General features: G+C 43.8%; 1 protein-coding gene across 3 annotated transcripts in view; it reads right to left on the reverse strand.

Annotated features, from left to right (window-relative positions):
* PLEKHH2 (pleckstrin homology, MyTH4 and FERM domain containing H2) overlaps positions 1–12,436 on the reverse strand; it is a 122,444-nt gene that overhangs the window by 10,902 nt on the left and 99,106 nt on the right. For all 3 annotated transcript variants that reach the window (XM_050951727.1, XM_050951726.1, XM_050951725.1), the window contains 4 exons: positions 10,718–10,815; positions 8,637–8,778; positions 6,111–6,256; positions 4,273–4,402 (listed from right to left, as the gene is read on the reverse strand). In XM_050951727.1, the coding sequence (XP_050807684.1) occupies positions 4,273–4,402; positions 6,111–6,256; positions 8,637–8,778; positions 10,718–10,815 (516 nt within the window). The remainder of the gene's footprint in view (positions 1–4,272; positions 4,403–6,110; positions 6,257–8,636; positions 8,779–10,717; positions 10,816–12,436) is intronic.

Raw genomic sequence — 12,436 nt, forward strand, 5'->3', positions numbered from 1 at the left:
TGGGAGTGCTGTGTTCCAGGTGGGCCTTGAGTGGTTGATTAGAGGGAAGTCAGTGTTTGGTACTGCAGGCACAGCATGCTGAAGAATCAGAGGGCAGTGCAGAACAGGGAAGAAAATTGGCAGCATGTGACCTCCAGAAGAAGAAAGAGGAGAACCCCATGTACCCCCAATGCAGATAGTGGTAAGAAACCATTTTCAGGGTCTCTGTATAGGTACAATGGCAGAGAATGGTTTGGAAGAGTCATCTGAGAGAAGGGATTAGGAGACCCCATCAACCGGAAGGCATGGGATGCACTGTCCTAAGGATGCGGGTTCCATGACCACCACTCCCAAGAGGAGGAGATGGGTGGTGGGGTCAGGGACTCCCTCCTAAGAGGGACAGAATCATCCATCTGCCGTTCAGACCAGGAAATTCTAAGTGTGCTGCTTGCCTGGAGCTAGAATTCACGATGTGACGGTGTGTCTGCTGAGACTGATCAAGCCCTCAGACTGCTATCCCTTCCTACTTCTCCACGTGGGCACCAATGATACTGCCAAGAATGATCTACAGCAGGTCACTGCGGACTATGTGGCTCTGGGAAGAAGGATAAAGGAGTTTGAGGTGCAAGTCATGTTCTCGTCCATCCTCCCTGTTGAAGGCCCAGGTAGGTACCATCAAATTGTGGAGCTAACTGCATGGTTGCACAGGTGGTGTCGGAGAGAGGGCTTTCGATTCTTCGACAATGGGATGTTGTTCCAGGAAGAAGGATTGCTAAGAAGAGATGGGATCCACCTAACAGAGAGAGGGAAGAGCATCTTCGCAGGCAGGCTGGCTAACCTAGTGAGGAGGGCTTTAAACTAGGTCCACCGGGGGATGGAGATCTAAGCCCTGAGGTAAGTGGGGAAGTGGGATACCAGGAGGAAACACAAGGTGGAAGGTGCAGCAGGGGAGGCCTTCTGATTCACAATGAGAAACTAGGGCAATTGGCTAGTTATCTTAGGTGCCCGTACATGAATGCAAAAATCCTTGGAAACAAGCAGGAAGAATTGGAAGTCCTGGCACAATCAAGGAACTATGATGTGATTGGAATAACAGAGACTTGGTGGGGTAACTCACATGACTGGAGCACTGTCATGTATGGGTATAAGCTGTTCAAGAAGAACAGGCGGGGGAGAAAAGGTGGAGGAGTTGCACTGTATGTAAGAGAGAAGTATGATTACCCAGAGCTCCAGTATGAAACTGGAGAAAACCTGTTGAGAGTCTTTGGGTTAAGTTTAGAGGAGAGAGCAACAAGAGTGACATCGTGGTGGGCGTCTGCTATAGACCACCAGAATGGGAGGATGAGGCTTTCTTCAGACAACTAAGAGAAGTTTCCAGATCACAGGCCCTGGTTCTCATGGGGGACTTCAATCACCCTGACATCTGCTGGGAGAGCAATACAGCAGTGCATAGACAATCCAGGAAGTTTTTGGAGAGTGTTGGGGACAAATTCCTGGTGCAAGTGCTGGAGGAACCAACTACGGGCCGTGCTCCTCTTGACCTGTTGCTCACAAACAGGAAGAATTGGTAGGGGAAGTAGAAGTGGGTGGAAACCTGGGTAAAAGTGACCATGAGATGGTCAAGTTCAGGATACTGACAAAAGGAAGAAAGGAGAGCAGCCGAATATGGACCCTGGACTTCAGAAAAGCAGACCTTGACTCCCTCATGGAACTAGTGGGCAGGATCCCCTGGGAGGCTAATATGATGGGGAAAGGAGTCCAGGAGAGCTGGCTTTATCAAGGGCGCAGGAACAAACCATCCAGATGGGCAGAAAGAATAGCAAATATGGCAGGAAACCAGTTTGCTTAACAGAGAAATCTTCAGTGAGCTTAAACACAAAAAAGGAAGCTTACAAGAAGTGGAAACTTGGACAGATAACTAGGGAAGAGTATAAAAATATGGCTTGAGCACGCAGTGGTATTATCAGGAAGGCCAAAGCACAATTGGAGTTGCAGCTAGCAAGGGATGTGAAGGGTAACATGAAGGGTTTATACAGGTATGTTAGCAACAAGGTGGTCAGGGAAAGTGTGGGACCCTTTCTGAATGGGGGAGGCAACCTAGTGACAGATGATGTGGAAAAAGCTGAAGTACTCAATGCTTTTTTTGCCTCGGTCTTCACAGACAAGGTCAGCTCCCAGACTGCTGCATTGGACAGCATAGTATGGGGAGGAGGTGAGCAGCCCTCAGGTGAAAGAACAGGGTAAGGACTATTTAGAAAAGCACAAGTCCATGAGGCCGGATCTAATGCATCTGAGGATGCTGAGGGAGTTGGCTGATGTGATCGCAGAGCCATTGGCCATTACCTTTGAAAACTCGTGGCGATTGGGGGAGGTCCAAGACAATTGGAAAAAGGCAAATATGGTGCTCATCTTTAAAAAAGGGAAGAAGGAAAATCTGGGAAACTACAGCCTCACCTCAGTGCCTGGAAAAATCATGGAGCAAGTCCTCAAGGAATCCATTTTGAAGCCTCTGGAGGAGAGGAAGGTGATCAGGAACAGTCAACATGGGAAAGTCATTCCTGACCAACCTGATTGCCTTCTATGATGAGATAACTGGCTCTGTGGATATGGGGAAGGCGGTGGACACGATATACCTTGACTTAGCAAAGCTTTGATACGGTCTCCCACAGCATTCCTGCCAGCAAGTTAAAGAAGCACGGACTCGATGAATGAACTATAAGATGGATAGGAAGCTGGCTAGACCATCAGGCTCAACAGTTAGTGATCAACGGCTCAATGTCTAGTTGGCAGCCAGTATCAAGTGGAGTGCCCCAGGGATCAGTCCTGGGGCTGGTTTTGTTTAACATCTTCATTAATGATCTGGATGATGGGATGGTTTGCACCCTCAGCAAGTTCACAGATGACACTAAGCTGGGGGGAGAGATAGATATGCTGGAAGATAGGAATAGTGTTCAGAGTGACCTAGACAAATTGGAGGATTGGGCCAGGAGAAATCTGAGGAGGTTCAACAAGGACAAGTGCAGAGTCCTCCACTTAGGATGGAAGAATTCCATGCACTGTTACAGGCTGGGGACTGACTGGCTAAGCAGCAGTTCTGCAGAAAAGGACCTAGGGATTAAAGTGGACAAGAAGCTGGATATCAGTCAGCAGTGTGCCCTTGTTGCCAAGAAGGCTAATGGCATATTGGGCTGCACTAGTAGGAACATTTCCAGCAGATCGAGGAAAGTGATTATTCCCCTCTATTTGGCACTAGTGAGGCCACATCTGGAGTACTGCGTCCAGTTTTGAGGCCCCCACTACAGAAAGGATGTGGACAAATTGGAGAGAGTCCAGCGGAGGGCAATGAAAAATGATTAGGGGTCTGGGGCACATGACTTATGAGGAGAGGCTGAGGGAACTGTGCTTGTTTAGTCTGCAGAAGAGAAGAGTGAGGGGGGATTTGATTGTAGCCTTCAACTACCTGCAGGGGGGCAGGGCCAGCTTTAGGAAGTGCGGGGCCCAATTCGAACAGTTTCGATGGGGCCCCAGCAGGGAAGACAAAAGAAAACCACGTAAACACATAGGGCTTGTACTCACCGGGTGAGTCTTCGGCGGCCCTTCGGCGGCGGGTCCTTCACTCGCTCCAGATCTTCAGCAGCACTAAAGGACCCGCCGCCGAAGGGCCGCCAAAGACCCAGAACAAGCAAAGGACCCACCGCCAAAGTGCTGCCAAAGACCCGGAAAGCCGCCAGGTGAGTAAAAATTAAAAAGGCCCCTCTAGCCAGGGAAGAGATTCTCACTGGGCGCAGGGCCCTCTTAGGCGCGGGGCCCGATTCCAGGAAATTGGTGGAATTGGCCTAAGGCCGGCCCTGAAGGGGGGTTCCAAAGAGGATGGAGCTTGGCTGTTCTGAGTGGTGGCATATGACAGAAGCACCAGCAATGGTCTCAAGTTGCAGTGGGGGAGGTCTAGGTTGGATATTAGGAAAACCTATTTCACTAGGAGGGTGGTGAAGCACTGGAATGGGTTGCCTAGGGAGGTGGTGGAATCTCCATCCTTAGAGTTTTTAAGGCCTGGCTTGACAAAGCCCTGGCTGGGATGATTTAGTTGGGGTTGGTCCTGCTTTGAGCAAGGGGTTGGACTAGATGACCTCCTGAGGTCTCTTCCAACCCTAATCTTCTATCATTTTATTAACAGAGATTCAAGCAACAGAAACACTTCCAACCCACTTTCAACTTAATTTGTTTTTCTCCTGTATACTACATTCAAACTTAAACCACCACCCCAAAAACCCAAAACTGGTAAAAGTTCCTTACTTTTGCCGCAAACATTTTAGCACCAAAGAATGACCACTTTCTGGCTACTGTGAGATAAATGCGCACACAATCTGCGGCACTGTGCCCCCGGAGAGCCATCCATCTAGTTGATAATCGCTGACAAAGCTGTCTGTTTGAAATGGAACACATAGTGAGAATGTACTTTTGGATTTTGTTGTTAAAAAAGAACTAGTAAAAACCCAATCAAAAGCTTTTTGATTTTGTTAAAATGAGTATTTGATTTATGTGCTATATTCTGTCATATCTATCAGATAAGCTGTGTAGAAAACTGTGTAAACCAGTCATTAATATCATTTGCATACAGCAAACCTTAGCTATCTTTCTGTTTCTGGAACACCATGATTAAATTTAAATTATCTAGGATGGTCCCCATCCCCCTTTTAAATAAAAAGTACTAGCATCACAGGGTGAAAAAGTACAGCTCAGCTTCTGATATACATCTATAGGTACCCACATGTGAAAGCAGAATTGAAAGGACATCTGTGAGATGAGATGTATAAGTTCCACACTGGAGAGACAAGGGTTAACAAGCAACTAGTCCCACAAGGCCCGATCCAGCTGCACTAGCTGGGCATACTCAAAATGGAGGCAGAGCTCAAAAGGGAGCAGTCCTAGTCATCAGGGTGGACAGAGGAAGGGGAACAGTTATCTGCTTTTAGCTTCTGCAGAGAGGCCACAGGAGCTCCAAACAGCCTGGACCAGATCCCACTGCTGAACTGCCTAATGCCCCATGAAGACTCGGGATGATGGGCTGGGACTGGAGTAAAACAACCTCTGGAACACAGGCAGGGAGAACCCTGCCCCTTTGTGAGTGAATAAGCAGACCCTCTGGTGACTTTGGAGGGGTAAGAGTAGGAAGTAACCCAGGGAGCAGGCTTGATGGTGTCCACTTTCAGGCTGCATACCCAGCCTGCTGCTCGCAGGGCCCTGGATTGGAACCCAGTGGAGCAGGGAGCGGCCTAGGTTCCCCTACAGCTGGACCTGCAGACTCTTGCTGCTGGACGACACAGCTGCTGACTGTCGCCACTGGGCTATACTACCAAACCCCCTGACAATGCGCAACATGAAATATAGAAACTTTTTATCAACAAATGTAAGTATTTTCAGGTACTATATCCTGCTCTTCAGTACCCCAGCTATATTTTGGTTTTACAATAACATTTTCCTGTTTTTCAAATCTTTTTCTTTTCCTGTAGCTCTGTTTGCCATGAGCCATGGGAAAACAGTTGCTATAACATTAGCAGAAATTAGAAGAATATTTTTTTGTTCAAAATATCTTAAATTATGAAATACCCAATGTTTGACTAGAACAGATACAAATCCTGCAATGTTTACTCATATAAGTAGTTTGGTTAAGTTCAATGAGTCTGCCTGCTTGAGTAAGGACTACTCGAGGACCAGACTGTGGCACCCTTACTCAACTTTAGTAATACCTTAATAGACTTATTCATTTCAATGGGATTATTTTCTGAGTAAAATAATATTCCAAGTGAGTAAGAGTGTCAGAATCAGGTCCTATGTGAGTAAAGGTTATAGGATCCTACGTAATTTGTGTATTCTGAGAGATAAGAGCATTTTGCTAAAATACATGATTAATAATCCTATTGTATGTTTGCGTAACAAAGATTTAGAGGAACTGGGTTCTCCCTAACCCATTTGGTAAAAAGAATTTAAGTTTCATATATAGCTCTAGACAAAAATTTCTCATAAATATATATCTAAATCATCCAAAAGCCTTTCTTCATCCCTAAACATAACAGAACCCTCAAAGTAAAAACGTTCACAGCTTGCCTATCATAATATTTTTCCCCTCTCACCTTAACTGTTCTTCTGAACAACCATGCCTATACCTCTTTGGGTAAAATCTCTCCACTACATGTTTCAATGTCTGATTGGACTTGGAGGGAGAAGTAACTTGCCCTGCTGGAGTTGAGAAAGGTCTTTTGAAGTCCCCAATCTCCACCTAATAGAAAGGCCAGGAAAGAGAAGATCTTTGTTTGTACAGAGTCATTTTAGAAATTAAATACAGTAACTCCTCACTTAATGTTGTAGTTATGGTCCTGAAAAATGCGACTTTAAGTGAAATGATGTTAAGTGAATCCAGTTTCTCCATAAGAATTAAAGTAAATGGGGGGTGGGGTTAGGTTTCAGGGAATTTTTTTTTTTGCCAGACAAAAGGCATTATCTACATTTTAAATTATTTTAAACAAGCAATTTAATACAGGTATAGATTTTAAACAATTTTAAATAAACAATTTAATACTACAATCATCACTGCTGAGTATGAAGCTTAGTTGAGGTGGTGGAGTCAGAGAGTGGAAGAGGATGGATTGTCCGGCTGCTACTCTTGCTGTTCTTACAAGCACAGGCACTGACTTTGCCAGGGGCAGGGGGCTCAACCCTCAGCCCATCTGCTCCACCCCTTCCCCCAAGCTCCCAACCCTTGACCCACCTCTTCTCCCCCTGCCCCCTTTACTTCGCAGGCTGCATCCTCCCACCTCTCCCCCTCTCCGCCCCTTCTGAATGCAGCAAGCCAGCTGATTGTCACTGGCAAGAGGCAGGGGAAGGAGTGGGGAGGCATGCTGAGTCCTCGCTCCTCCCCCGTCCCTCCTGCCCCGGGGCAATCAGCTGGCTTGCGACATTTAGGAGGCAGGAGGGAGGGGGAAGGAGCAAGACTTGGAGCGCAGGCTCCCCTCCCCGCCTCCTGCCTGGGGCAATCAGGTGGTTTGCCGCATTCGGGAGGCAGGAGGAGCCTGCGTGCCGAGTCCTCGCTTCTCCCTCCTGCCTTCTAAACGCCGCAAGCCAGCTGATTGCTGCGGGCAGGAGGCAGGGGAGGGAGGGGGAGATTGCATGCCGAGTGCTCGCTCCTCCTCCTCTCTCCTGCCTCCTAAATGCCGCAAGCCAGCTGATTGCCATGGGCAGGAGGTGGGGGAAGGCCGGCGGGTCGTCTGCCTGCCAGTGGGAGGCGCTGGGGAGGGGGAGAGGTGTATGGAGGCTGCCAGCTGTGGAGAAAGCAGGCAGCCAAACAACATAATAGTGAAGCATTGCACAACTTTAAACGAGCATGTTCCGTAATTGCTCAGCAACGTAACAATGAAACAAGGTTAACCGGGACGACATTAAGTGAGGAGTTACTGTACCTTTTATGCATTGTCTTCTTGATTAGCATACTGTAAAACTTAAAATGTTTTGTTCATTAAGTATATTTTCACTGATGTAAAAATAGCATAAATTATATTTCACTTCTAATTACATTAAATTCACCAGGCAAAATTAATTAGCACAAATCAAGTTTAAATTACAAAAGTGCAAAACATATTGTATAGAGTTTTCATGCATTTCACAGTATTTCATATACAGGGACAAATCTTCAGCTGGTGTAAACTGACAAGTTCTAATTAAGCCAATCCATAAAGTACCGTATATACTCGTTCATTGGCCTGTTTGTTTATAAGCTGCGCCCCCCCCCCCCCAAGATGGTTAGGTAAAAATAGCAAAAACTGTACGACTCTTTCATAAGCCGACCCTATATTTCAGGGGTTGGCAAACTTTGACTCCCGGTCCGTTAGGGTAAGCTGCTAGCAGGCCTGGGCGTTTTGTTAACCTGGAGCGTTCACAGGCACGGAGCTCCTCAGCTCCCAGTGTCCACGGTTTGCCACTCCCATTGGCTGGGAACGGTGAACTGCATAAGGTGACCAGACAACGGGTATGAAAAATCGGGACAGAATGTGAGGGGTAACAGGGGCCCATATAAGAAAACCCCCCGAATATCATGATGTCCCTATAAAATCAGGACATCTGGTCACCCTAGAACTGCAGTCACAAGGAGCCAAGGGGCTCCATGCCTGCAGACACTCCAGGTAAACAAAATGACAATGTATTAGATATTCGATTCAATGAGTTTAAAATCATCAAATTTTGGTGTAGACCCATTTATAAGCTGACCCCCGCTTTTTCATGTGTCACTTTTTTACCAAAAATATTTGGCTTATGAACGAGTATATACGGGTAATTCTCAAACTTTTCTTTGTCATGATCTCTGTGTTTTTCTTCTTTATGAAAATAAATCTTATACAGAAATATATCTACTGAAACATCTGTAGGCTGTATTATTATGGTATATATAATTTTCAGAAGTTATTCATGGCAGAGTGAATGGGGAGACCTGTTCAAGACTCCCTGTAACAAAAGCAAATGGCTATGCTATGTTTAATTAATTAGGGCAAGATCATTCAAGGTGCTGTGAACCTCCCACCTTAACACTGAGGTCAGTAGGAGCAGAAGGTGGTCAGCAGTGGCCCGTTAATGTACAAATGGACTGTTACCATAAACTCATAGATTACCTGAGCTAAAAGAGCTGCCATTTCCAGTGCCAGTTCTTTGTTGACAGGAAAAAGTCCGTTTACTATCTGATCATTTGTCTGATACATTAACAGCAGCTTTTCCCTATCTGTCTCCCCACGAACTTGACCTGAGAAATAAAGCCTACAAAAGAAGAAAGAAAAGTTATTTAAAAATGAAAATAGGGGTATTAGATGGACCCTGGGGATTAGTAATGAGACCTATGACCTTGCACCTCTGGGCCACTAGTTTGAAGTCAGCTCTGACCATAAATTGTTACCATCTGATGACTTACATTGACTCATGTGAAATGAGTTGGTGATATCAATCCAGTTCCTAATGGATAAGTGTTTCTATCACAAATGGTAGCCTTAGCAGTTAGGACAAAGAATGAATGTGCACAGAGACTTATTAACGCTTCAACTCTGAAGGTAACCTGTCCAGAGCAGAGTTGAGGCACAGAGGAAGGGCAGCACTTGGAAGTGTTTACTGCCACTGTACTAAGTCTGTGGACGAATGGAAAAAATCAGCCTCTAGAATTGTCACTCTAAACCATTTTACTAGCTATACATTCACTACTTCCAAAAGGTGGGGAAAAGTGACCCTTCAGTATCTTGTCATTTTAAAATTTTTGCTCCAGTTAAGCCCTTCACTCTTTTCCATAGAACAGGGACAGCAAAGGAGTAAAATCTGGAATTTTATAATGAAATTTGAAGGCTAGCTACACTGCTGTTCAAACTGATTACTTAACACATGCCCTTAGTTTTACATTTAAAAAAAAAGTATCATTGTACACATATATCTTATTTTTAAGTGAATGATAAGAAATCAGACTAAAAAGTTTAAACATGAATAGAATTTAAATGCCAGTTTGAAAATAATTAAAGATATAAATACCCACCAAAAGATCTGCACCTCATTGAATCTAAATGAATAAAGTTTAATGATTTCACAATTAAGCATTGATTTGTATTTTGCTTTCATGAAATTCAACACCACTTGACACTTGAGGAATCATAGACCTTCCAAGTACATAATAGTGCAAATTAGTATAGTGGTTTTTCACCTCTGTAGATCTAGGGTTTTTAATTTGGTAGTGTCAGCCTAGTCCCCATGTATCCAAAACTCAAGTTCCAGTAAAGTTTGGCACAATTAGCAACTGATGCTCAGGAGAGACCAAAGACTGAGCAAAAGGAGTGTTGTAGTCAAGACAAGTGCTTCTCAATCTCATAAGCTTCACCTACAAATTAAAAAATTAAATACTGGTACATAACATAATCAGTTCCATTTTATTGGATGTGGATTGTAGATACAATTGGACATTACAGTTTTCCAAGCTAAACAGGGTAAGAGAAATCAACTTTTGATGGAAACTATTGTGTGCTGACCTTTCTACTACTGAACTATGAAACATCAACCTGTGACTGTTGCTTATTATGCAAATAATGTTCGACTCACTATTATCTCATCCTTCTCCTACAGATGTACCCCAATACTTCTATTTTTAGAGATCCCTTTAATTGGTAGCCTTCTCTTGCTCTCTTCTTGTTAGATTCATGCTATATGTTTAAAATTCCATGCACATTGGATCTGCATGCTCCTAGAGCCTTATTCTATACCTGTGCAGGTGGAACCCACACGAAAGACAAGCAGATCAGCTCAACCTCAACAAATGGGATCTTACCAGGTGTAAGATGCTTGGAAGGAGGGTTCATTAAGGGAAAGATGGCCTCATGGAGGATGTGGGAAGGAGCCACAGCCTCTAAGCAGGGTCATGGGATGGGGTGTCCAATGAACCAGAAGATTGACTAAGGAAAACAAACCAGGATTTGCCTGACTAGCTTACTCTGTACTTCCCAACCTGCTAAGTTTAAGAAAAACAAACATCTAAGGTTTATATGAAGGTTTTCAAAATATTGATACTAGTGAAGTTAATTTATTTAACAAAGGTTGCATTCTCTTTCTCTCTTAACATTTTGGAGTAAGCTTTGATTCAGCTAATACGTTTCCAGATAATAAACACTATATAAATTAAAGAAAATTCGTAGGACACAGAAGTGGAATTATGCTCAGTATTATATACCTGTTTTTATATGTAAGACGCACAGTTCTTGTTCCTTCACATTTCCCAGGATGCTGTTCTTTGGAGGCCTGCTCCCATTTAGAAATAATGTCACAGATCTAAAAGGAAAATGAATATGTGGAACTGTCAGTTCTGTAGTTTCTTGCCAAAACAGCATCTTTGAAGGAAACCATCTGATTATTATGAAAGAATTTCAATTATTGTAACTTAGAAAAATCACATAGCTTTAATTTTTAAACTTGTGAAAAGTACCTGTACAGGCACTTTTTAGCTGGGGATTTAACAGTCAGATTTTGTTGTTGTTATTCGCTTATCCTACCAGACAGACCTTGGTTTTGGAATCTGGCCATAAAATGTTTATACAGAAAGGAAAGGTATATAATTTAGCAGGAGCCACCACATACGTAATTATTCAAAACTAATGACTTTTATAAAGAGGATAATTAAACAACTATACTGCATGCTGTGGATGGTTCCGTTTCTAACCAGTGTTTTGTGCAAATTGGAGACTAGCTTGGTCCCTTGTTCCCAGATCAAAGGAAGAGTGTGTTGCAATGACAGCACCCTAGTCCATTCAGATTAGATGGGAAGAAACTATTTATTGACCCCCTTGGAAAGACTCAGCAGAAATGTTAACAGAATCCAAAATCTCACGTTAATAGAAAACAGAATACGAGAATAAGTAAATTGTTTAATTGATTTTTTTTTTTTTTACCTTCCATGTCATGCTTTTTTGTTTTGGTTTTGGGTGGGTTTTTTTTTGGTAGGAAAGAGGAATCCTCCATGGCACTATTTATATCCGGTTGCATCATGACCACCCTTCTTCCAGCCATAAAGGCTGGATGCAGAGCCCCCTGAAGCCAGTTAATACTTCTCTGAACACTGCAGAAGGGTGTAACAGGCCTGCCTGATGGTATTACCCAGCATTCCTTACTCCCCAGGGCTGAAGGAGCTGCTTCAACAGCAGTCCCAGCCCCACTATATGCTTTGCGAGAACAACGATGTAACGTAGTAAACCGTCAATTATGTTGTGTCTTCCCAACCCTTGCTGCAAATACCTTAATCCTGAGTTGTGGGGATAACTACATCCCTTCAGAATCCACACAAATAACATTACACGGAGCACTGCCAATCTACTGAACTGAACCTAAACCTTCACCTCCTTGTATTGGATAGAAAACCCTCTGACATTCCTTCCAGATCTCTGTCAGCCACTTTCCTTGATCTTCCAATACATCCCTCACTTGAGCAACATATTAGAAGAGCTGTTTGTATTTGGTTATTTTAGGAGCTGGGTTTATATTTCTAAGGTGTATAGTTTTCAGAGTAGCAGCCATGTTAGTCTGTATCCGCAAAAGGAACAGGAGTACTTGTGGTACCTTAGAAACTAACAAATTTATTTCAGCATGAGCTTTCGTGAGCTACAGCTCACTTCTTCGGACACACAGAATGGAACACACAGACAAGAGATATTTATACATACAGAGAACATGAAAAGGTGGAAGTATGCATACCAACAGGAAGAGTCTAATCAATCAATCATCCTGTTGGTATGCATACTTCCACCTTTTCATGTTCTCTGTATGTATAAATATCTCCTGTCTGTGTGTTCCATTCTGTGCGTCCGAAGAAGTGAGCTGTAGCTCACGAAAGCTCATGCTGAAATAAGTTTGTTAGTCTCTAAGGTGCCACAAGTACTCCTGTTCTTTAAGTGTATAG

Source organism: Gopherus flavomarginatus, chromosome 4, assembly GCF_025201925.1.
Source record: "Gopherus flavomarginatus isolate rGopFla2 chromosome 4, rGopFla2.mat.asm, whole genome shotgun sequence".
NCBI lineage: Eukaryota > Metazoa > Chordata > Testudines > Testudinidae > Gopherus > Gopherus flavomarginatus.